Source organism: Ursus arctos, unplaced genomic scaffold (genome assembly GCF_023065955.2).
Source record: "Ursus arctos isolate Adak ecotype North America unplaced genomic scaffold, UrsArc2.0 scaffold_17, whole genome shotgun sequence".
In the NCBI taxonomy this organism is placed as follows: domain Eukaryota; kingdom Metazoa; phylum Chordata; class Mammalia; order Carnivora; family Ursidae; genus Ursus; species Ursus arctos.
Window position 1 is genome coordinate 26,804,326 of NW_026622841.1, and position 25,853 is coordinate 26,830,178.

The 25,853-nt window shown below is 42.7% G+C and overlaps 1 protein-coding gene across 7 annotated transcripts in view; it reads left to right on the plus strand.

Moving 5' to 3' along the window:
- Window positions 1–25,853, plus strand: part of EPG5 (ectopic P-granules 5 autophagy tethering factor) — a 162,903-nt gene that overhangs the window by 68,464 nt on the left and 68,586 nt on the right. For all 7 annotated transcript variants that reach the window (XR_008959700.1, XM_057313113.1, XM_057313114.1 and 4 more), the window contains exons 30-42: window positions 1,223–1,417; window positions 2,691–2,904; window positions 5,186–5,334; window positions 5,897–6,098; window positions 6,653–6,725; window positions 8,108–8,211; window positions 12,665–12,840; window positions 15,058–15,243; window positions 15,748–15,957; window positions 16,688–16,832; window positions 23,174–23,416; window positions 24,674–24,890; window positions 25,067–25,282. Coding sequence is in view for 6 of the 7 variants with exons in the window: in XM_057313113.1 (XP_057169096.1) it covers window positions 1,223–1,417; window positions 2,691–2,904; window positions 5,186–5,334; window positions 5,897–6,098; window positions 6,653–6,725; window positions 8,108–8,211; window positions 12,665–12,840; window positions 15,058–15,243; window positions 15,748–15,957; window positions 16,688–16,832; window positions 23,174–23,416; window positions 24,674–24,890; window positions 25,067–25,282 (2,330 nt within the window). In the remaining variant the exon portion in view is untranslated. The remainder of the gene's footprint in view (window positions 1–1,222; window positions 1,418–2,690; window positions 2,905–5,185; window positions 5,335–5,896; window positions 6,099–6,652; window positions 6,726–8,107; window positions 8,212–12,664; window positions 12,841–15,057; window positions 15,244–15,747; window positions 15,958–16,687; window positions 16,833–23,173; window positions 23,417–24,673; window positions 24,891–25,066; window positions 25,283–25,853) is intronic.

Below are 25,853 nucleotides of genomic sequence, written 5' to 3' on the forward strand. Positions count from 1 at the left end.
TCATTCAAACGCAACTTCTAGATATTATTCTGTGTTAATACAGACTGATCTCATGGTATTTAATACATAGTGTTCCCTGGTACAGATACATTGTGATGTATTGAGCCCATGCCGTCTGGGAGGCTATTCACGTAGTTTGTTTTGCTGCAGTAAGCCTGAGATGAATATTCTTACACATCTCTGTGAACTGTTTGGGCTGTTTTTTCCAGGATAATTTCCTAGAAGTATGGTCGCTATGTCAGAGGGATTAGCGTTTGACGTAGATTGTCACAGTGCCCTTGTGGGAAGTTTTTACCTGTCCCCACTATCACAGCAGGGTTTGAATTTATTGTTCTCCAAATTACAACCAATGCGAGGAAGGATTGTTCTTTTTAAGTCTTGCTAATCTAATAGGGGAAGTGTACTTTGTTATTATTTTAAGTTGCATTTCTTTAATACTTATTCACTTGCGTGACTTTCCATATGTTTATTGGCCATATAACTGTGGTTTGCTGGTTGTTGTCCTTTGCATGTTTACTGTTGTAGAATTTCTGTTTTTTGATTGCTTTGAAAGAGCTCCTCAGACTGTCAACCTAGTATCTGGAATGTGTTCTAAATTGATTTTTCTACTTTGTTATTTTTTAATTTTATCATTCTTTTTGCCTTATGGAAGTTAAAATTTTTATATATTCAAATCTCTCAGTCTTGCCTTTTATTATTTCTGCCTGTGATCTGGCTTATCAAAGCCTTCCTGACCCTGAAATTATTTAAATACTTATATCCAGTACTTAAAACATTAGAACCAAGTTAAACAGGGTTATCTTGATTATATATTATTAGAGTTAGCTTTTTAAAAATACTCAAACCACATCTCAATAAAATCTATAACCTAGAGGTTTTGTTTTCTTGACAAAATGCAGTCACTTTGGATACTTAGTAATCAGGGTAGGTACCTTGCAAATGTCTGGATTCAAATTATCCTAATATTTTAATCTTTTAGAAATTCTCTGTGGCTTGTCCAAATCAAATTCATGGATAATTCAGAATTTTTAATATCACCGTCATTGGAAGTGTTAGGTTTATCTGTGTTGATTTTAGATTTTTTTTGATTGTTCCGTGTTTTCATTTAGAAAAAGTTCTGTTTGCCTTCTATATTAGCCCTTAAAGCTTGGTTGCTTAAATAAAAGTTTGGGGGGGGGTGGTGCAGAATCTGATGACATTTTCCCTTTCTAATTCTTTCAAGGTGTTTATCAGCGGCACTAAGTCAGAATGCAGGAAAGTACTAGAGACCATTCTGAAGAATAGAAGGCTCTGCTCTCTCCTGTCTCCTTTCTTCACTCCCAATGCTGCACCCGCGGAGTTCATTCAGCTCTATGAGAAAGTGGTGAAGTTTCTAAGTGAGGACAACAGCGATATGATTTTCATGCTGCTGACTAAGGTGAGATGTGATTCCGTGCTGGTGCCATCATGGAAATGTAGGATCCAGTGTTGTTGCCCACTCTGTAGAAATGAAGGGCCCCCTGGAGTTCTGTTTCCTGGTAGGCCCTTTTCACGTTTTGTATCATCTTCAAGCAGCTTGATCCCGTAGCTCTTTCTTGTGGGGGCATGGGTTGTGTTGTGTCGGGCAGTCTTACTTCACATTGTAGGAAAAGGGCTTTGCTCCCAAGCCCTCTTTAGAAACAGTACAGCTTTGAAATATTCATAATAGTAATTTAGTACATCCTTCTTTTGAATATATCCTGAATTTATGCCGAAAATGTGTTTGATAAATGAGATGTCATATATCAAAGTCTCTCATATTTGGAATAAGCCAGATATAAGCAAATTGCCTTTGTCCTCATTCCAAGTAGAATATTAACTCAGGCCCAGGCAATGAATTTACTTAACCACTTGAGAATTGCGGAGGCTTAGTGATTTTGCCTTCAATTGTATTTCTCTGACATCTATAAATCATAAAACCTAGGCTTTTTTTTTTTTTAAGATTTTATTTATTTATTTATTTGACACAGAGAGAGACAGCCAGCGAGAGAGGGAACACAAGCAGGGGGAGTGGGAGAGGAAGAAGCAGGCTCCCAGCGGAGCAAGGAGCCCGATGGGGGGGGCTCGATCCCAGGACTCAGGATCATGCCCTGAGCAGAAGGCAGACGCTTAACGACTGAGCCACCCAGGTGCCCCAAAACCTAGGCATTTTTTAGGGCCTAGAGACTGCTGTCAGTCTGTCGTGGGGGAGAACATGTTTTATAGGTGGGAATTCTGGGAGGTGATTGATGACACCCTGAAGTTTTATTAACTGAGATAGGTTACTGCCGCCGACTCAGAAATGTGGCTGTATCAGATGGAGACAGTCCCGTAAAGTGGCTGCTTGTTTCTGGCCCTGTGACTGCTGGGGCAGAACTGCAAAGTTCTGATTCTTGTTTTGTAGAGAAAACTTAACCAAACATTCTCACATTACAAAAACGCACGCGGAGCTGAGAAAGCTCTGCCTCTGAAATCCCCGAGGGTGAGGTAGAGCTGGCGGCTTACTGACACCTAGTAATTGTTGACCTGCGTAGATTCTTTTAAGTACTTGTATGTACATTTCAGGTTCAGTCTTTATACAAAGCTGAATGTTAGGTGATGTTTGACTTTTAAACTAAATTTGCACGTAGTTCTCTACTTCAGTTAATTTTCCGGTGTCAATAAAACTGCTTCTTGTTTCTTTTTCTTTTTAGTTCGATCTTAAGCAATGGTTAAACGCCACTAAACCTCCTCTGTCTGATCGTACCAGGCTCCTGGAGTCCATCCATTTGGCACTTACTGCCTGGGGCCTTGAACCAGACGAAGATATTTTGATGCCATTTAATCTTTTCTGTAAGCACTGGACTTACCTTCTTCTCTACCAGTTCCCTGACCAGTACAGTGACATTCTCAGGCTGCTGATGCAAAGTAAGTGTGTTTTAATTGTACCGATTCGATTGCAGTGAGTATGTAATGTGACATTTACCCTTCTACAGGTGTCATCCCAAAATGTAAAAATAAGACAATTATGCAGGGGTGTAGAATCACTAATTTTTACCTAAAGCGCTTGACGAACAGTGCCCGAAAGGGTGCTGTCTGTAGAAAAGGTCAGTTACTCTCCTCAATGTTCAAATGGGCCCCGATTCAGCAAGGCAGCACTTCGTATGTGGTGTTGAAGTCCACACCATGTACCGCCAAGTCATGCACCCCTCTTTCCCTTGACTCTGCAGCTGTCCTGAACTGGGCTGGGGTAGGAGTGGGCCTGCTTACTCTGCCGACTAGAGATTTGGTAAGAGAAGAAAGTTGCTCTTTTGCAATGTGTTTACTGGGCCAGCTGGTTTCTTTGTAGATCTAAATAGTGGATAAATTATGGGATTTTTTTCTCCCCCTTGATTTTTTTTTTTTAAGATTTTATTTATTCATTTGACAGAGATAGAGACAGCCAGCGAGAGAGGGAACACAAGCAGGGGGAGTGGGAGAGGAAGAAGCAGGCTCCTAGCAGAGGAGCCTGATGTGGGGCTCGATGCCAGAACGCCGGGATCACACCCTGAGCCGAAGGCAGTGGCTTAGCGACTGAGCCACCCAGGCGCCCCTCCCCCTTGATTTTTTGACTCATGATTTTTGCAAGTAAATTTTATCTGTATATAATGGTAGCCTGTATATTCACCAAGGGAAAGAGCAGTGTTAAATTTTCTACATTCGCACCATTTATCTCCCCCCTCCCCGCCCTGCAATTTTCCATGGAGTATTGGAGATTAGAGGAGGAGTAAAAGGTTGTTAGCTTTTTTATTTTGGGAATTTCACTAGGCAGGAATTTCTTTGAAATTTGATATGAGATAGTATTTACTTTTTTCATGTGAACTTTATACAGTTTATAGATGTAATGGAAAACTAAGTGTTGCTTTATGCCACATTTTTGTGTTACTTAATAGAAACCACTTAATGAAGAAGTTAATGATTTTATATATTGAACTACCTGAAGAGTACTGAAATGTGTGCTCTCGTTTTCAAAGCACTTCAAGCTTTCATTGTTTCTGTGGAGGCAAGTTGAGGGTGGGTGGAGAATGGTGGTAGGGAGATATATTTGTACAATTCTGATGCGTGCTGGCATAACTAATTTTTGCTCTAAGTTTTCAGAACTTGATTAAGTATATATTGTGTTTTTTTTCCCCGAAGCCTTTTTAAGAGATTATAAGCAGTGTGTATGGGCAACCATTGACTTGTATTTAACAGGAAATTTATATTTACCAGGAAAGTAATTCAGTTAAAGGCTTAAGAATAACAGTACCATCACTGGACAATTCCATGACCTCCAGCCTCCTGGTTTCCCTTCCCTCCCTGGCTGCCATGTTGGTGTTTCTCGGGGCTCTGTCCTTTGCTTGTCTGTTCTCTTCATTCTTCATGGACAAGCCTCTTGTTTTCACCAGCTTCCCTGCTGTGTCCTAGGTGTGCGTGACTCCCATACCTATAAATTGATTCCAGGGCTGTGTCCTCGAAGAGCCGGACCACAGTAGCCCTTCGACACAGACCCTTCACTGTTCCTTAGACATCTCCCGCTCAGCAGATTGCAGCTGCCTCAACATCTCTACTCAGATCTACTCAGATCTACTCCTACCAGCCTGTTATCCTGTGTGATCCTCATGCCACCTCTGGGTGGAAAGGGCTGGAGGAGGTATCAGTCCTGGCCTGTGGAATGTGAGATTTACCAGGAGCAGAGTGCTGGCTGTAGTCTCTATTTTGCATGCTGTGTCTGTTGCTTTAGGTTTTGCTCATTGTATGAGTTGGAGTTTCAGGGTAAGTATGAGAAGAGAACCTAGACTCTGCAGTTGCATTCTGCAGTCCAGTCTCCCTTGTGCTGTTACTGCTTTTTCTCTCACAGCTTCAGCCAGGGAAGTGGTACTTGACCATCCCCCAGTCAGGGGCTGGTAGGTGGGAATTCCCCCCCACCCCCTGGATTCCAGCCCAGATGGCTCCAGCTGTGCTCACTCCCAACAGGGTTACTAGGAACCGGGAAGGTCAAGTGTCCAGGTGGACAGTTCTTTTCGTAGGTTCTCTACTATAGTCTCTTCACCATAGGTCTTTATGAATTTGTTTTGGATTTTTATTTAATCTTCATTCCTTTGCAAAGTACACATGTTATTTGATTCAAGTTGACAAAGTTAGTTTGTGAAAGATGCTAACCTGATGTCTTCTGTCCGTGCCCCATAAGGCTCTGCTGAGCAGTTGCTGAGCCCCGAGTGTTGGAAAGCCACTCTGAGAGCCCTGGGCTGCTGTGCGCCAAACTGCCAGCAGGGGGCAGCTTCTGCAGAGAGCTCGGTGCTTCAAAGCTCTCCTGATGTTCTCTTATCTGACAAGCAGGTGTGTAGCTTTTGGTGTCTGAAGTTTATGTTTCTGCATTCCTTTTCTGTTTCCTTTGCTATTTGTTTTTTAAACAGTTGGAACATTCAAAATTTATACCTAAAAAGCTGCACTTCTGTGCATTATATTACAGAGCCCTATGTTTTTGTCCGTCACTTGCTTCCTTCCATGCACCCTTTGCCTTTCTCTACACCTCGGAGTCTGTCTTGCTCATCCGTTCAAGAGCAGCCCAGACCCACGCTGTGGGTGTACCTCCCGTCCCCACCTTACCCCACCCAGTTCTCAACCTCACACCCCTGGCTCCTTTGGTCAGGTTCTCATGCAGCATCCCACAGAGCCCTTGGTTTCATCAATGTTATGTGATGTGGGGGTGCATGACAATGTACTGGAAAGAATGGTTCCTCTGCTTTGGAAAAAGAGTTTGAAACCTGCTGATTTACTTTTCCTATGCAAACACCTTTGCAACTCTTTCAAAACCCGAGCCCTCCATCATAGTCCGCCCTAGTATTCTGCTGAAAGTAGACATTCAGTAAGGACTCTTTGACCTGTCATTCTCTTCCAGGTAGTGGAGACTATACAGTGGCTTTCAAACTTTTTTTCTAAGCTTCGGTTATCCACGTTGGACTTTAAAAGCTTTGGTTTATTCTCAAAATGGAGTCCTTACATGGCCGATATGAAAATATTCTTGGGATATCTTGTAACACGGCTGCTTGACTCAGAAATGGCCTGCTTGGCTCAGGACCCATCTGCCAAGAGCAAAACAGGTAATATGCCTTTAGTGCACTGTGGAGCGAGGTGCTCTGACCTCCCATTAGAAGAGACTTGAATAGACACATTAAGAGATTTAAATCTTAGCAATAAAACTATATATCTTAGTGTCAAGAAGAAGAAATAGGAACTATACAGTATAGGCACGAACCCACCTATGTGTCATGCCTACATTCACTCGCACACTGTGCTTGCTTCAGCTTGTCTCTGCCCCTTCTTCATGGGGCAGTACTCGGAGATAGGTGTCAGTCTCCAGCTCTGTCTTCCTTTGTTTATCTCATTTGGGAAAAGTTCTGAATATTTAAACATTTATCTTTTAAAAAATGTATGTATAAAATTATCCATGACGCTGTGTTGCAATAAAAATTCTTCAAGAAATTCCATTGCAGCAAACGAAAACACAAGCATACTTACTTACATGAAATGTGTTGTTTATCAACATAGGTTTGTGAGTATACAGATAATAAGTAGATTTTTTTTTAGTGTCATTAGTGATACTGACAAAGGATGAGTTTGTTTCTTGTCTCTAAAAATTTTGCTTTGTTCTTAGTACTGAGATCCCTGCATTCAGTAATCATCCAGCTCTTTAAGCCATGGATCTTCGTTTTAGAGGACAATGAAAGGTAAATCATTTTTCAGATACTCATATTCCTTTGAAATTTATAAAGTTTAAGTTCTGGTGGTATTTTGGTATAACGGATGCATTCACAGATTTAATTTTTTATTTTTTATGTAGGGCCATATTAAATTTAGAAACTGCTTCCTTATGAGGGAAACTTAAGACATTTTCTGCTTGTGGGATTATTAGTCTGATCAGACTTATTAACTTTGAAGCGAAACTGGACACTCATTTCCAGTTTTTACAAAAAGACGTTGAATGAATTTTAGTACTTAAATTCAGAAAAACAGATGTTGCTCTCCTGAATTAGATGTTGATAATATACTGTAAAATATGAGACTAACTTGATTTTATCCAGTATCTCAGTTATTTATTTTTTGGAACCAGACTGGCTTTTGAATTACTGGATGGGAATGAACCCCTTTTACTGAGCTCTGCGATTAAATGAAAGCATGATGTTATGAGCATTTAAAACAGAGGGGTAGAACTGTTCACATGCAGGGAGTTGCCTTCTGAGTCTTTTTCCCCCTAAAAGCATACAAACAATGCGAGGGGAGCTTGTCAGGAGTTTGTTAAAATTACAACAGTGCTAGATATCACAGTATTTAAGGGGTTTTCACAAATATCAGTCTGTTCCTGGGACTCAGAAAACATGAGTGGCTTGCTCTAGTCCCACCACCAGTGAGGGCCAGATCCAGGAACAGAGCACAGGACTTCCAACTCCTGTCAGGACTCTTGTTTGAACTCATGCTGCTTCAGGAGCTCGTTGAAGAAAATAGAAAAGGTTCTGGATCTTTGCTAGAGGACTGTCCTTAATCTACAAGCTTCAGGATTCCACGCTCTGAGACTGCTGGTAGACGGTGTTGTTTGCTTATTTCCAGGAAGAATTAATGGGACTTATTTTGATATTGAACTTTCTGGACCTAATTCAGAAACTAAAATGATCCTATAAAGAGTTTTTTTTCTTTGGTTATTTCCAGTCCATTTTTGGCCATCTTTCTGTTACATGGATTTTTAAAAAAAATTTTTTTCCATGTTTAAGGTAGACAAAATTGTTGAAGCCACTCTGAGGCATTTGAAATGTAACCAAGATACACAAGGATGTAAATAGGGTATAAAAAGGGGTTAATCTATGTAGATAACACACTTCTGAAACTAAATTGCATTGGAATAAAGGTTTAGAAGGAAAGTAAATAAAAGCGTGTGGTTGATATTATGAGCTACAATTCACCTCCAGGGGTTCACAGCGGTTAAAGTGGTCTGAGTGTGTCTTGGGGCTACATAATACAGTGTCCTGCAGGCCTTAGGCAGTCCCTAGACTCTGGGACCTAGAGTGATTTAATCATGGTGCTTTTCTTTCTAAGCGTGTGCTTCTTTTATTTAAAGCGGCCAACGGCATTACCCCTGGCTGGAGAGTGATGCTGTGGTGGCCTTAAGCATTGTGCAGTTGTTCACGGACTGTATTGACTCCTTGCACGAGAATTTTAAAGGTAGGAGGATGTTATGTTCTGTCTCTGGTTAGTTATCACTCTCTCTAAATCATTCGGTTACTCTTTTGCCTCTCTCTGCTTTTCCTAGTTTGTTTAATCTTATTTTAGTTGGGAGGCAGTCATCTTTGACCAAGGAAGGTCACTGATACAGACGGTTGGTGTGAAGTTTGTAACCTCTTACTGTTTGTAAAGCTCTGAGGGGTATCAGCCTTGGAATGTAGGCAGCCATTCTCTTCAGATAGTCTCTGTCCGTCATGGTAAACCTCATTCTACCTACTGTGACTCCAGCTTCTTCTTCGTGTTTTCTTTCTGTGCTTCATTTTGAGTGAATTCTTGAGGACTCTCTTCCAGTTTACTTGGGCTCTCCAGCTGTGTCTAATCTGCTTAAAAAAAAAACCTTTGAATTTTTTATTTCGCTCTGTAGAAGTCATGTTTGTCTGTTTTTCAAACCTGTCTGCTCCTTTTTGACAGCATCTTATTTCTTTTGTTTAAAATTCTACTTTTTATTTCTTTGAAATGTTTAAACAGACTTTCCTTTATGATCTGTATGCAGTAATAATGATCTGAAGTTACTATTGGAGATGGCTTATGCTACAGTTAGGTGTTCCTTCAGATTCTTATACTTAGAGGCTTATTTCCTTGTGGAGTTTTAAATTTTGTATTGTGAGCCCATAGTTAGATTTTCTCTGTGGGAATTCTGTAAAGACCGGGCTGAGGGTGTGCCCTCCCGAGGAGATCTGCATTTGTTGCCGACGGGAGTTGTGTAATTCCTTGGCTTGTGGTTTCTCACAGCTGTGCTATAAACGGTCAGACCTCAGACTCACTTGCAGGTGGGCCTCAGTGATCACAGTCAACTTGGTCACTTCCTCTACTCTGAGTCAAGGTGAAGGTAGAGAAGGTCCCTTTCTTTCCCTGATCTGCTCTTTCAGTGAGGGTACAGTCCTTAGGAGTCTCCTCATGCTGTTAGAACCCCACAGAAGCAGCAGACAGTCCACGGGCAGCCGAGGCTTCGATGTCTGTTCAGTACCCGGGTTTCCTGGTCTCTCTTTGCCTCTGGTCCTGCTGCTGGCCCTGTTTTCTTCCACTGAGCATACCTAGCTATGCATTTGCAGAGATATTTTATTTTACCAAGTGCATCTACATGTTTTATACTGGGAGGTTTGTAAAGACATTAGTTCCACCCCCCCGAAGATTCTTGCAATCGCCTCCTGTTTTTCCTATCTCCAGTTTTTGTTCCTGCCTGTTAATTTTTGTGAAAGTATTTATATCCTATCATACTCATATTTCCAGACTTTTAAGTGTCATGTTTCAGCCCAACATTCTGATATGTCTGGTCCAGTGTACTTCAACATTATGTGATGGTTTCTTCATGGAAACCTTCCACTCCAGCTGTACCGCCTCACCTGCTGTTCCTTGAATGTCCTCGATTCTCCCCTCGCTGCTCTTGCTCAGGCTGATTCCGCTACCGGATGAAGCCTCGGGTCCTTTATATTCTTCTGCACGTGTGTTTATGCTCACGCGTTTCTCTCCCGCCTCTCACTCTTCATAGTGCACCTCTGCACTTTGAGTCCTTGGGGAGTAGACGCCGTGATGGAGCCAAACGTCAGAGATGTATTTGGGGCGGTGGCTGTGAAGATCAGAGGGAGAGGAGCAGGGGTGGGCAAGGAACGCCCTCAGACCCCCATGCAGGTGTCGCGCCTGGGAGAGGCGGGTGGGAGGGAAGAGCGGTGCGTTTGCCTGCGGTGCAGCTCCGACAAAGGGCGGCCGGCCCAGCGGCGAATGCCAGGCCGAGATTCCACATCAGCCGTTCTCGCGTCGGGCAGAAGTGGCCAGCTCTGTGCTCAGTTGTTGGCTCCCCCGCAGTGGGTTCCGAAGGTGCCGCGGCCTGCTGGGCACGTTCTGTTTCTGACTAGTGTGCTCTGTGGCTGCCATGTGTCTGTGCGGCACGTGGTCACCGGCTGAACAATATGGTATTCAGTCCTTAAAAACAGATATACATGTGTACAGGAAATTTAGGTTTGCAGAAAAATTGAGCAGAAAGTACACAGAGTTCCCATATTACCCGCCCACCCCTCCCACACACATAACCTTCCCTGCTATGGACATCCCCCACCGGAGTGGTATGCTTGTTAACAGCTGATGGGCCTACACCGACCGTTATCACCCAGGGCTCATAGTTTACGTTATCGTTCACTCTTGGTGGTGTACATTCTGTGGATTTCGACAAACGTGTAATGACACATATGCACCATTACACTATCCTACAGAGTGGTTTCATGGCCCGAAGGATCCTCTGTGTTCTGCCTACTCGCCCCTCTCGCCCCACTAATTCCTTGTGGAATTAGAACTAAAAAACCACTGATTTTTTTTTTTCTTGTCTCCGTAGTTTTAGTTTCTCTAGAATGCCAAATAGTTGAAATCATATATTATGTAGCTTTTCGTATCGGCTTCTTTCACTTAGAAATATGTATTTAAGTTCCTTCAAGTCTTTTCATGGCTTGGTACCTTACTCCTTTTAGCGCTGAACAATATTCCCTTGTCTAAATATACCTCATCCAACATTTTTTTTTTAGAGAAAGTGCGTGGGGGGTTAGGGGAAGGGCAGAGGGAGAGAGAGAATCCCAAGCAGGCTCCCCACCCAGCATGGAGCCCGACTTTGGGGCTCGATCTCATGGTCCTGCGATCATGACCTGAGCCAAAATAAGAGTTGGTTGCGTAACCCACTGAGCTACCCAGGCAGCCCATCATCCAGTATTTTTGATTGCTCTTTTACATACATGCCTGATCTCTTTTAAAACATTTTTTTGACTGAACTGTAAGATGTAAACTCTAGGTACAGAAACATCATTCTTTTTATCCCCCACAAAACTTAAGCAGTGCCATAATCTCAGTGTCTATTTGATGAGTATTGGTTTAATGAGTAACATACGATACCCTAATAGTACTCACTTTTTTTTGGAAAGATAAACTTCTAGCTGCTTCTTATCATCATCAAAAATATTTGAGCAGCAAATTATAGTCACAAAGGCACTATATATGTTTTAGTTTAGTTTGGTTTATTTTATTTTAAGCAGGCTCTGTGCCCAGCATAGAGCCCAACATGGGGCTTGAGCTCAGCACCCTGAGCTCAAACACCTGAGCTGAGATCAAGAGTCAGGTGTTTAACCAACTGAGCCACCCCAACTGCCCATATCTGCTTAGTTTCTTAGTATGGGGGACAAGCACTGTTTCAGGCTCTAGCCTGTGTATATAAAATAAGAAAGTAGTTTGGGAACGGGAGGTTTCATGGCTAACATCAGGAATTGGTAGCTGAGTTCAAAGTGAGGAAACAGAACTATGCAAAGCAGGAAGAAGTATTTTATTGTGGCCATTCAGTGAGATCTTCTGATCCAGCTCTCTCCTTTTATTCACGAGAAAATGAAGATCTGGAAAGCAAAATGAATGTATCTGAGCTCACAGAACTTATGTGTGTCTGGGCTGGAACTAGAAACTAAGTCTTGTCCTAAGAGATTACCTTTTAGACATCTACCTACATATCCATCCTTATTTAAACGAAACTATCTTTTATTCATATTTAAATAAATGCTACCTTTACCTTGTCTTAAAAGGTTAAAAACAGGTTGATATTTCATGTTGTGGAATAAAGTAAGGACTGTGAATCAAGGGCACAGGGATGTTGGAAATGATAAATCGATTGGTACCATGGGTTGATGCTCATTGGTCATTTTTCAAAAGCCACTACTAAGAACCACCATCAGGTTTCTGTTGTTGTGGGTGTCCGGCTCTCTCTTCTTTGACTACATTCATTCCTTTGCATAGAACCAGAACATCTGAAAAGCTTTGTTTTAGACCAGATGCCCCTTACATCGGCATTCGCTTTTGCGGCCCCTGAGGTACTTGATACTTGTGACGGTAATACTGAGCGATCTATGTCGCAGAGGAGTATTGTTTCAGAATAACTTAGCTGAGTGACAGTTAATCGTCTGGTTGTACTGCACCAAGGGTTACGTTTAGTCATGTGCAGCGTTTCCTTTTGAGCGCTGTTGGATTCCTCCAGGGCACCAGCTGAGTAAGTGCTCCATGCTGGTGACCGCGTATTTGCTGAGGGCAGCCGACTGGAGGGAGGCCTAGAAGTGGTTGGGGTTGTGCGAGTGTATTTGAGGTAAAAAGCCGTATCACTAGAAGTTTTAAAGAAAAACTTTTCTCCCCTGCTGTCTCCCACCTACCAGCTACTCATTCCATTTTCCCAAGAAAGTAATTATAGTACGGGTCTTTGCTGTTAATTTGCTGTCCGTGGTTTTTTTTTCCTGGCACATGAAAATCCTTGAAATTTGGTACTTATTGAGAACCCTGGGTTTTAGACTTTTAGTTCAAATTTTTGTTTCGTGTTTGTTTGTGTGTTTTTAAAGATAACCCAGGAGGGCTTCAGTTGTGTTTTCTGTTTGAATTTTAGATAAGCTGCTGCCAGGTGAGGAAGGAGCCCTTCGGCTACACCTGATGCATTATTGCGAAGTGTGCACGGCACCCAGAATGCCCGAGTTCATTCTGTACGCCTTCCATAGTGCCTACCGGAGACTGCCGTGGAGGGACCTGTACCCCGACCAGATGCTCATGGAGGCCTTCTTCAAAGTAAGCCCCCGCTCTCCGTGTCACGGCCTGGCTTCTAGGGAGCAGCCCGCTCGCTGTGGTTCTCGGGCACGGCTGCAGCGGCTGCCAGAGTGGACCGTGCCGGCATTCTGTGTTGCCCGAACGGTGCTTGTGAGAAGCAGCATTGCATGGAAATCCTTTCACTGCGGGAGTAGGTGCCTGGAAGACATTTGGAGGGCCGTTTTTAAACCCAAGGAAAAATTTTGGCTGTCACCCCTGGACTTTCGTAATATTATTGTATGAGTACATAGTTTCATGACTTTGTCATGCTCAGTCTTGGTGTCTCTGGGTTTGCACCTTTTTCTAGGACAGTATCGTCAGGCTTACATGTTGTTAAATGTTCTATTAAAGCAAAATGTAATTGGGACTCAAGCCATTAGTTTCTTTAAGCGGTTACATAAGGGAATAATGCTGTGGGAGTTAGAAGTGCATCATAACAACCAATGATGCGTCATAATCAGATAAAGACCTGGAATGACTTGGAAAAATTGCTAATATGTGTGTGAGTCTTAGCAGTAGAAGCAGTAGTTGCAAAGGACAGCCCCAGTAGTGTCACTTACGTAGTGCCTGGCATTTTTGTTGTTTTGTTGTTAAGTTTCCATTTCAAAAAACCCATTATCATCTTGTCTTAGCTTTTTATAGTCATTTCAGTTTATTTATTCAGAGTCACCAGTTCTTTTGTGTTTACTCTTCACTCGACGTCACATTGATGACTGCGACACCATAAGGGCTTTAATTCCCGCGGGTCCACGGTGGTCTCTGACAGTCTGTGACATGGACTGCGGTCTGCCAGCGCTGTCCGTGGAGAGCACCCAGGGCTGCGCTTGTTGGCCGCTCCTCCATAGCCATGCTCCAGGGAAAGCCCAGGACAGCTGTCTCAGAAATAAAAGCTTAGGAATGATTTTATAGCCAGGTTTAGTATATGAGATAGGTCCTGAGTAGATATTTAGCACCAGTATGAACATGGAAGAGAACGTTTGTTTAATGAGCTGTAGGATAGCTTTAAGTAAGCGGGTGGCCTCAGCTTACTCAGTGACAGATGAAATGGGAGCACGGCCCGTAAGGGTTGCTGTAGACTCAGTGCCTCTAGGAATTGTAGTCTAATGAGAGATGATGCTGACATGGCCGGAAACAGGAAGCCTTTCAGTTCCGTGTGTCTTGCTTGAGTAAGAAGGGATGTGTTTTGAGGGGTTTGGAGTGAGGATAGAGAACAGGTGATAAAGGAGGTTGAGGAATCATTTTCTGAAAGGGAAACGAAGAAGCAGTTAGCATGATATAGTGATGGTAGTCACAGGAGGGCATGAATCATCACCAGATTACATTGACTGTGATTTTATAAATGGAGTAGAGCTTTTTAATCTTCATTTTAAATAGAAAAATTTATAGCTAGCCATGTTTTATTTTAAACAGACTGTTGAAATGGGCTAATAAGAGGTAATTCCGACATTGATTATATACTGTAAAATACATTTACCACCCCCCCCAAACAATCCCTAATATATTTTAAATATATTAGAAACAGGATTTAATTAAACATTATGCAGTCATCAAAAATCATAAAGGCTAATGATGTGGAGACATTTTTATAACATAACATTATACCAAAAGGCAGTATAAAAATTACATATGATGATATAGTGGGTCTCAAAGTATGGTCCTAGGACCAGCAGCATCTGCCCCAGCTGGGAGCTTGTTAGAAATCCAAATTCCTGCTCTCACCCTAGATGTAGGAAATATAACATTCTGGGGGTGGCGTCCCACAGTCTGTGTTTCAGTGAGTCCTCCAGGTGGTTCTGATGCATGATCAGCTTTGGGAACTACTGACTAGTAGATCTCAACCTTTGTTCTGTCCTAGCCCATCTGAGGACTGTGATAGACTCCCCTGAGCATTGGTGACTGACTGTGGCAGGGATTTGCCTCCCTGGTTAAAGCTAGGGAAGGTCATTCCTCTCCTGTTTAGAATTAGTGGAATATAAATAATGAACTCTTAGCAAGCTGAAAAATGTACGCATTCACTGAGCATGGAAGAAAAAATATTACAAATATTAAGTCTAAATCTTTGTGGAGAAGGATTCATAGATGATTTTTATAGTCTGGGAAAAAAGTTATTTTTAAATTTGGAAGCATTGATTTATACACATTTTTAAGAACACAGGCAGTTTAAAGGAAAACATTGATTTTGATTCATTTCTCTTTAAGGTGGAACGAGGAAGCCCCAAGAGCTGCTTCTTATTTTTAGGGTCTGTCCTGTGTGAAGTCAACTGGGTCAGTGTGCTCTCTGATGCCTGGAGCCCCAGCCCCCGCCCAGAGACCCGGGGCATGATTGTCTGCCTCCTTTTCATGATGATTTTATTGGCAAAGGAAGATCAGCTGGTAGACCAAGCAGTAAGTTTGGAGAGCCTGTGATGAAGACTTGGCAAGGCTTCCTAGGTCCTCACTCCCTACGAGGTTGTAGCTTTTCATTTGTTTCCCTAACACCTCTGTTAGTGTGAATATCTGCCTGGCATATGGGATGTGCCTTCAACTGGTGCCCGATTTTCTGGGATCGTTCATAATCTGATTCTGGGTTATGAAGGGAAGCACACTGAGTTAGAGTATACAAGTCAATTTTATTTTACCTCTCATTAATTGCTAGTTCTACCACTAGATCTGAGACTTCCTTTGAAGATTGGGTTCTGACTACTTACAGATTTTAAAGTTCATGTGTTTTTGCCAAGACCTCGGTTATTCCTTTCACCAGTATTTCTAGCTTCAGTAAATACTTACTTGACATCTTAACTGTTCAGTGCTTATCATAGGCCATCTTAGTGATCCTTCTGTAGACCAGAGACACGTATTTTGGGGCAACTGAGAACTCGGAAACTAAAGGAATATGTGTTTTATTTTTAGGATTCACCTCTCCTGAACCTCCTCGGACAAACAAGCTCACTCTCGTGGCATCTCGTGGATACCGTGTCATACCAGAGCGTGCTCAGTTATTTCAGCAGCCATTACCAGCCAGCCATCATCCTGGCAAAGGAATCTTCTGCGGAATTAATCATGAAGCTCCTAAGAGTGTCTGCAGGCCTTTCCATTCCTACTGACAGCCAGAAACATCTCGTAAGTTGAGTGGGTGCTTTTAGAGGCAGAGCGTTCTTCAGGGTTGTGGTAGTGGAGGTGCTACTAAGCACAGTGTCAAACCCTGTGACGGCTCAGTTGGAAAAGTTAGAGGCTGTGTACCATTGTGTACTCCTATTTTGTCCTCTCTGATCTTTTAGTTTTAGTTATCTCTCGTGGTAAACCTTCACTTACTAGCAGTACCACGCGCTAATGAGAGGTCAGAAGGATTGAGGGCGGCAGCTGTTGTGGGTTTCGAGATCTGGTTGTCATTGGCAGCAGAATGGCCTCAAAGTTATGAGCATGAGTTTGAAGTCTGACAAACTCCGGTCCCCAGCTCACTACCATTCTGACATTGGTTTTCTCATCTGAATTGGAAATAATACTTTGCCTCAAAGTGTTGTTGTGAGAATTAAGTTAGGTGATGAACATAAAAGTTTTTGGAAAAGTTGCTGGCAAGTAATTAGTGTGTAGTTAATGTTGCTTTTGATATAGTGAAAAAGGAAGATTGTTCTGGAATTTGGGAGAATGTGGGTTCTGGTGTAAGTATTACCACAGATTGGCATATCTCTAGACACAGGGCCCTTAGACACACACCTGTCTTCACATGGCCTCCTGCTCTGTCCTCGCCTCTCCCTCCCAAAGCATTCAGAGCAGTGACATGCTTCCAGAGAATACTCAGTTAACACTGCTCGCATGGATTCATATGAATGCTCCTTTTCTTGTTTGTCAGGATGCAGTTCCAAAGTGCCGAGCCTTCACTCATCAGATGGTTCAGTTCCTCAGCTCCCTGGAACAAAATGGAAAAATCACCTTAGCAGTCCTAGAAAAGGAGATGTCTAAGCTCTTGGATGATATCATCGTCTTTAACCCACCTGGTGAGTGGCCACGGGCAGTCATGTCTTCATTCAGTGGGTGAGTCCCTGCTGCGTGAGGCCTAGTGAGAGCAGGGGGCTGGGCAGGACACTTTCAGTCTTATTCCCAGAGAAGTGGTGCTCGGAGAGAGGACGGGCTCCCAGGGACACTGTCATCTCAGCACCGGGGGAGGCACAAATGCTAAGAACTTGAGGAGGGGATGACATTGTCGGATGCTGGTGTGAGATTAACAGGACTGAGGGCTAAACTAGACGGCTGGATTTAATAAGTAGGAGGGCACCAGCTGGTGAGCCGCATTCCGCGATGCTTTCGCTCTTCGCTGGGAGAGCCCTTCAGAATGTCCTGTAGATGTGTAATGAAACCGTGTGTGGAGAACTCATGCTCCCATAGTTTGGTGGGCTGGGTATCCTGACTGCTTCTGCTGAAAACAACTAAGAAAGCTGGACAAAATGCTTTTAAGAAACCAACAATGAAACTTGTCATGAGGTGGAAAATCTTAGAAGTCAGAAGCGAAGTGAAAGGAGGAACCCGTAAAGGTAGATGGAGGGCTGGGGCTGGCTTCTGCCTTGAAGGCTTTTATGGAACTCTCTTAGACTGGGGTGGGGGTGGGGGTGGGGCGCTAGAGCCCAGGGTCTTCCGGAGATGGGGACCTAAAAGGAGCTCATATTTATCACCCACAGGATGACATCTTCAGTGTCAGGATGAGGCAGAGATAAACCTGCCTCTGGGAGAGGAAAGCAAATACAGTGATCTGTTTGACCTGGGTGTTGGGTCAGATGTCTGTGTGGTGGGGAAAGAGCTACCTCTTTTGAAAATTAGTAGGCGTAAGTTGACCCTCATGTGGATTTGAAATATTAATTCCTACTACCTAGACTGTCCAGAGAAAAATCCGTCAACCTGGGAACTGAGTACAAGTTGTTCTGGGTTGGCAATGCCATTAGATGCCCGGTGGAAAGCACGCACAGGGCCATGTTGGAGAAACCTGTCTTCAGCTCTGGCCTCAGAGTTCCAAGGAATATGAACTCAGTAAAAAAAGAAAAAAAAAATCGTAAAGCATATAAGGAAGCAAGGCTCCACAAGCAAGTCAGCAGAGAACGACTTAAGATATTGGAATAATTAGCACAGTAAACAAAAAAGTATTTTTATCTATTTGATGAAATAAGAGAGATTTGAAAATGTCCGTAGGAGCAAGAAATTATAGAACTACACAGCTTTGAGAGAGAATCCAATATTCTAGAAATGTAAAATATAACACTTGTAATAAAAACTTAATGGGTAAGTTTAAGAGCAGGTTCAACTCATCTGAAGAGAAGATTAGTGTACTGGAGAATACATATGAAGACAGTGTTCAGAACGTAGAACAGACGGAGACAGAACGTGGAAGCGAGGTTAGAGGGCCTTGGGGACAGGCCGGGAAGATGGAACATACATGCAGTCGTCCCGTCGGAATTCCCAGAGAGGACAGGCAGAAGTAGGGGAGCCAGTAATAGCCGGAGAGACAGCAGGGCTGAGAATTTTCCAGGGCCGATGAACACGACACTCCTTAGATTCAGTGAGCCCAGCAAATCCTAAGCAGGACAGAGAAATTCACATCTCTGCACACTGTCACACTGTGGTGACGCTGCGCGAGCGTCAGGGACAAAGGAAACAACGTTCATGTTCAGGGAGGAGGGGCGGACGGACGGACACCTACAAAGGAACAACATTTGCACTGACTGCCAACTTCTCAGTCTAACAAAGGAAGCTAAGACAGTGGAACAACTTCGGTGTGCTGTGAGGAGATGACTTGTAACCTGGAGCTGTAAACTAAGAGAAACCATCTTTCAAGGATGAGGGTGATAGAAAGATATTTTCATTGAAAACTGACAGTGTTTGTCCTACAACATCACTGAAGGAAATCCTAAAGCACGTTCTTTAGGTAGAAGTAGAGTGATCACAAATAAAAAGGCTTGGATTATGAACAGGAAGTGTAAACAGAGAAAGTGGTAAAATGTTAGGCACATATGGAAAACTATAGTAATTATGCGTTTAGGGGTTTAAAAAGCAAAAGATAAACTATATGACTACAAGTATATATAAGTTAGGAAGGAGGTTGAGTTAAAAAGCATTCTAAAGTTTTAGTATTTTTGAGAGGGCCAATAAATTGATCAAATTTACATCTTGATAAAATGTGAATGTTGAAATTGCTAAGAAATTCACTAAAAGAATAGAAATAAAATGTATAATTTCCAAGTTAGTGGAGGGAGATAAAAAGAAATGGCCAAAATGCATTCAGTCCAAAGAAGGCAAGAAAAGCTTGGAGAAGGTGAGAAAAATAACCAAAATAAGATGGTAAAATTTAAGTACATCAGTAAATGTAAATGGACTGATACTCAGCTTTAAAGACAAAGTTTGTCAGACTGGATTAATCATGAACAACATCCAGCTTTAAGCTGTTTCTAAAAAGTACATATAGAGCATAGAATATAGAAAGCTTTCTATAAGGCAATCGTATCAGGCCATTATTAAAATAGAAAGCTGGTGTAGTAGGTTAATATTGGACAGATAGGACTGTGAGTCAGAAAGCATCACGGAGCAGATGATCTCTAGGGTGTTTTCCTGCTTTGAAGTTCCATGACAAAAAAATAAATAAAAGCATTAGGGATAAAGAGAGTCTTTGGAAATTGATAGAAGGTTTAATTCACCAGCAGGATATAATAATGATAAATGTATTTGTACCTAATAACACAGTAGCAACAGCAAATACCTGAGGTGAAAACTGACAAAATTAGGAAGAGAAAAGTCAAATTCACTCACAGTAAGAGATTTTGCCATACATCTCACAGTAATTAATGAAGTCAAAGGAGAATCAGTAAGGCTTTAGGAAGTCTGAAGGGCCCTGCTGGTTATAATGCACATGTGGACAAGGGTTTGCCCTGGACATGCGGAACTCTCACAGTGTGAGTCCCCCACACAATGGGTAAGGAACCTCACCGTGGTTCAGCTTAAAGCCAGTCTCCACCAATCCCAAAGGACTGGTGTGCAACAGACCACACGTGGTCTAACCACACCGTGCAGTGAACTTAGGAATCAGTAACAAAATATAACCATACCCTGGAAATCAAGAAACAGACTTTTAAGTAACAGATGATGGCCAAAGAAACAATCATAATAGAAATTTAGAAGATTTGGAACTGGATAAAAAACCAGAATGCATCCAAACTTGTGGGGTGCAGCTAAAGTGGCACTTAGTTTCTTGGCCTTCAATGCTTACATTAAAATTTTTAAAAGATGAAGGTTATAAGATAAGAATTCAGCTTAAGAAGTTATAAAAAGAATAGCAAAATACAACTAAAGACTGTAGAAAGAAAGAGATAATAATCCAGAGAAGGTAAGTAGGAAGAGAGTGAGTGTGAAGAACAATGAAAGTGGCAGATAAATGTGTAGGCGAATCTACGTGAAATGTGACTAAGACAATAGTAATAGTAATGCCTCCGGGGGTTAAGGCCCCAGCAGGGGGAGCTGGTAGGAGTTAGAATGTTACAGAGCCCTTGCACTGTCTCAGAGCCAGTAAACATCAGACTTTGAAAAGTCAAGAGTGCGCGTGTAATTGGTAAGGCAGCCACTGTAAGAATGTTGGAACAGTGTTTAGCTTCCAGACCAAAAGAGAAAAAGTAGAATAAGAAATAATGAAGTAAAAGAGAGAAAAAGGGATGTCGAATTGGAGGAATAAATGGAAAGTATATTGTAAGATCGCAGATTTAGACCCAGTTACATCAGTAATTACATTAAATATGAGTGACTAAAATTATCACACTGGATAATTATCACACTGGTTAAAGGAAAAAAAGAAAGATAAAGAAGGGAGAAAAAGACAACCCAGTAGAAAAAATGAGCAAGAACCTTGAATTGACGTTCTACAAAAGAAGGTTCTACAAAAATGACCAGTGTATTTACGGAAAGGTGCTAACCATGTTAATAATCAGGGAAATGCCAATTAAAACCTTAGTGACAGATGATGACACACCCACCAGAATGAGTAAGGTAAGAAGGTTTCGATACAGAGTTGGTGAGTATATGGGTCAGTGTAATTCACGTACTGCTGATCACAGAGGAAATTGGTACAACCATTTTTAAAAGTGTGGCATCCATCATCTACTGTTTGCATATCCTATGACTCAGAATTCTGCTCCTTGGAGTATTCTAGAAGAAATGCACCTGTGCCCTGGGAAACGTGAGCAGTGTCTGTAGTTATGCATCTGAGGGGGTCCAAAACTGGAAACAACCCATGTGTTCAGTAGAAAGGATGAATTATTGTTGTATATTCGTAAAATAGAATACAGCAGTGAAAACCTGCCACCACATGGATGAATCCCACGAACGTTTTAATGTTTACTTAAATACTGTTTGAAAATAGGCAGCTATAGTATTTAGGGACGCGTAGCAATTGAAAGCTAGTGTCACTGAGTTGGAATTGGTGAACAAAAAATCAGCTGAAATTTCTTGACCATATCTGCAATATAGCTTTACCACACAGGGTATATAGTATGTTAGTTAAAAAGCAGATTCTGGAACCAGACTGCATGGGTTTTCTACCTGCTAACTGTGTGATCTTGGACTTCATCTGCAAAATGGGGATAATAGTCGTACCTGTTTCATATGGATATTGTAAGCGTGGAATGAGCTAGCGCACCTGACCTTTTAGCATCAGCCCCTCTAGCCAGTAACGTCCCGTCAATGTTAAAGGAAAAAAAGAAAGAAAAATTAGCAGGCAATACCGGAGAAATGGTTTTAGAGTTAATCAAATGTGTTTAGGCCGTGAAGGTCAGATAATAGCTGGCCAAGCACAGGAGAGGAGGGTGTTCTAGAAAGATCTTCATCAGAAGAGTGATAGGATCAGATCTGGTTTTTAAGAAAACATTCGTTGGTTGTGTTGATGCATAGGGAAAGGAGAGGGTGGGATCTATTAGGAGGCTTGCTATAGGAGATTTTTGTTCTAGGAGTCATGGTTAAATTAGGCACATTATTAAAATTACAATTGCTTTTGAGCTGAAATTCAGAGATAAGGCCTTAGAGAAGAATGCCTGTACCCATAGGAATGCGTGACAAAATACGCACTCACACACATGCGTTGTTGAACTTACATCTAGAACTTTGGTTTCTGAAGTCCTTGCTTTGATTGTAAGTAGGTCTTAGAGTAACATTAAGTTAGAGTTCATTGAACGCTTGCAGGTGGACGAGTTTGATTTGATAGGTATGGGGAGTAAGACCCAGAGTCCCCTGCTCTCACTGATGTGAATACGAAAGTCTTGTGGTGACAAAGCCCCACTTCTATTCCATTAAAACATTTTACCTAGCTCAGGAGAGCGAGAAGTAGTTGGCAAAAACTATAGCCTGTTGACGAATTTTCTCCACAAACTCCTGGTGAAAAAGGTTTTCTGTTTTGGGATGTAAGGAAGGAATCCGCCTCAGTAACCTGCCCGTTTGCAGGTGTTTTGTACAATGAATTTGCTTTTTCTTACATGCTGTGTGCTCTTTTCATCTCTCAATTTTTTTGAAAGACCCATTTAAATTTTCGGTCTGTCCACTTTTCTTATTTTAAAGAAACAAGGAAATAAGAGCTGTTTTTAAGTTAAGCTCTTTTTTTTTTTTTTTTTAAGATTTTACTTATTTATTTGACAGAGAGAGAGACAGCTAGCGAGAGAGGGAACACAAGCAGGGGGAGTGGGAGAGGAAGAAGCAGGCTGGCTCATAGTGGAGGAGCCTGATGTGGGGCTCGAACCCATAACGCTGGGATCACGCCCTGAGCCGAAGGCAGACGCGTAACCGCTGTGCCACCCAGGCGCCCCTAAGTTAAGCTCTTTTAAGAAGGCTTAAAGGTGTTTCTTTTCCTTTTATGTTTTAAGTAATAACCTCTATTCTGGTAAATCATTCCAGAATATTGACAGCTTTGACAGTGGTGAGGGTGAAGGTATTTTTTGTAGTCAGTTTACCAGGTGACTTCTGAGATCTGTGTATTTGGTTTTCCAAATGAGCAAAGTTTGGAAGCTAAAGTCTTTAAGCACGTTCTGTTAAATAATTTAGTCTTTCACAGCCAGCTTGATACATCTCTTTATTAAAGTATTGCTCGGCCACCTGCTGTAACCAGGGGTCTCTCAGTGGTTCCTACTGTGCCCTTACAAAGTACTGATGTGCTGCATCCTGTCCTTAACAGCTAAGCACCATCCAGAGTATTCGTTCTGGTCCTTCAGGTTCAGCCAGTAGAATCATAAAATGGGCGCGGAGTGCAGCCGAGGTTGCCCACATTCTGTCACTGTTCTGGCAGTCTCTCACGGTGTGTGTGTGTGTGTGTGTTCCCCCGCAGACATGGACAGCCAGACCCGCCACATGGCCCTCAGCAGCCTCTTTATGGAAGTCTTAATGATGATGAACAATGCGACTCTTCCCACGGCAGAGTTCCTCCGGGGCAGTGTCCGGACCTGGATTGGGCAGAAAGTGCATGGGCTGGCGGTCCTGCCCCTCTTAACAGCAGCCTGTCAGAGCCTGGCTTCCGTCCGCCACATGGCTGAGATCACGGAAGCCTGCGTCACTGCCTACTTCAAAGAAGGTGCGCAGCTCTCTTTAGGCTGGTCCTTTCCAGGGGAGAGTGAAGCTTTGTCAGAAGGAGGTACCTTTCCAGACCCTCCCCAATGGGTGATTGCCCCGCTCAGATTTCCTTGGTAATGTAGCTCATACTTCAGGGTGTACCTTGTTTGCAAAGATCTGCAGTTAGCAGGAGAGCCTATGGCCCGTGTCTGTCAGTACAACCATGTTTCCGTGGAGGGAACCGCTAATGCATTTTACCGTGGTTTTGGACGTCAGACTGGCCCTTTTATGGTAGGCACGTTGTGTACATCACAGGCCTAGCCATGCTCTTCAGAACAAGTGTTATAACCAGAATCTTTATAGGAAGACCCACTATGTTATTTTTCTCCATTTTTGTCACTTGTTAAAATGAGTTTTCATGTAAGTCTTTTATTGTTTTTTTGTCAATATTAGAAAGAGGTCAATCCCCACCCCACCCCCACCTTTTAAAAATCTTTCTTATTCCCTAACCTCCCTCTAAACTCTGATTCTGGAAACAACGTGGTCTGATTAAAAAGAATGGCTTGGATTAGCGTTACTCAACTCTGATACCTAGATACACATCGTTGTCCACACAAGAGGAGAGAAAGAAGGGTGTTAGAGCAAGAATGCCAGGAGGTGCCCGTAACCTGCTCCTTCCCTTTCTTGGCAATCCATGACCTGTCCCCGTGTCCCCCCATGGAAGGTGCTGTGCACTTCACCACCGTCTCCCCACCATCATTCCCCCCAAAGACTTGAGAACCGTTAGGATAACACTCTGCTTCAAATTCATTCATGTTACAAAATCAAGAAAAATTTTTTTTCAATTTCCATTGAGGTATGAATCCAACTAAGCTTTCAAAAGGGGAAATACTTCAGTTGGCTAGAATAATAATAATTTTCCTTGGAAAAGCATAAATTTTCATAACATACTTAAAAGGTATTAGATGAAGTTAAGACCCTTAGATGACTGGACAGGCAGTGTCTACCTGCGATTTTAACGACCATGAAACGAGGAGAAGGGTGAGTCTGAGAGCACAGTCCTCAGTCCTGACTTTGGCCCCCCAGCAGTGGCTAGCAGGGGCACAGGCATTCAGCGTGCGGGCTTTCCAGGCTGAGCCGCTGGGCACGTTTCCCTTGGGTGGCCTCCGGGGCCCACGTGCACTTGACATGAAGCTAAACTGGAAAGATGCATGGCAGCAGTGAAACCATTTGATTCCTGATTTTATCTTGCTGTCTTTTCTTGGTGCTCTTTTCTTAGGTTCCCTCAATCAGAATTTCGGATGGGGCCCCATTCTGGTGTCCCTTCAAGTTCCTGAGCTCACCATAGAAGAATTTCTGCAGGAGTGCCTGGCCCTCGGCAGTTACCTGACTCTCTATGTCTACTTGCTTCAGTGTCTAAATAGCGAACAGACTCTCAGGAACGAAATGAAAGTGCTGCTCATCTTAAGCAAGTGGTTGGAACAGGTCTATCCCAGGTTCGTTGGCCCCGTGGCTGCTCTGTCACACTCACTGTATTAGTACTATCATCTGTTAGCCTAAGCTTTGAAAGTACTAAATGTCCCCTATCCTTGAGACTCAAATGTGGACTTTCGGGTCAATGGGAGCGGAAGGAACCCACTTGTAATTCTGTTTTCCTCCTGGGCCCCCCCAGCTCCACGCAGGAAGAGGCCAAGCTGTTTTTGTGGTGGCACCAGGCCCTGCAGCTGTCCCTGATGCAGACGGAGCAGAGGGACTCGGTCTTGATAGAATCTGTCGTTCGAATTCTGCTCATGCTTCAGGGCAGGCTGAGCCTGCTGGCCGAGGAGAGGCTCAGCTCTGGGATTCTGGGGGCAATTGGTCTGGGCCGGAAGTCGCCCCTGTCGAACAGGTAAGGAAGCACCTGCCACTGCTCTTCTAAATGGGCCTCAGCATCTGCTCCTATTTAGGGAACTAAGTTTTTGACTTAAGGGCTAGGGTTCCACCATAGATTAAAGGGGAAAAAAATCAACACCTGGTTATGTCTTTATATTTTAAAAAACATGCTTATTTTTTTCTCATTTTAAAACAACTTTGTTTTCATGTTTAAGGAATGTTTTCTTAGTAGTATCTCTTGTTGTATTTTGACTCTGTAATTTGACCACACTGCTGATTTCTGTCTGGTTTTGAGCCAGTGACGGTGTGCAAGGTTAGGGTAAATACCCCAGTTAGCTGCTTCACTGCATACTTCGTCAGGGCCGTCCAGGCCCCACGAGGCACTCAGTCTCCTAGAACTATAAGTCAAGATGAGTTAAAGTTAACTGATAAGAAGGATAAGTAATGAGAAACAAGTCTTAAGTTTTTTTTGCTAAAAAATTCCAAGGCATGAAAAAATTTGCCACTAGCCTCCCATTTTATCTTACTTTATTTGCATAATGGTTTTCTTTCCAAGCCCTTATCAGTGTTGAAAAAGAGTTCTCCTA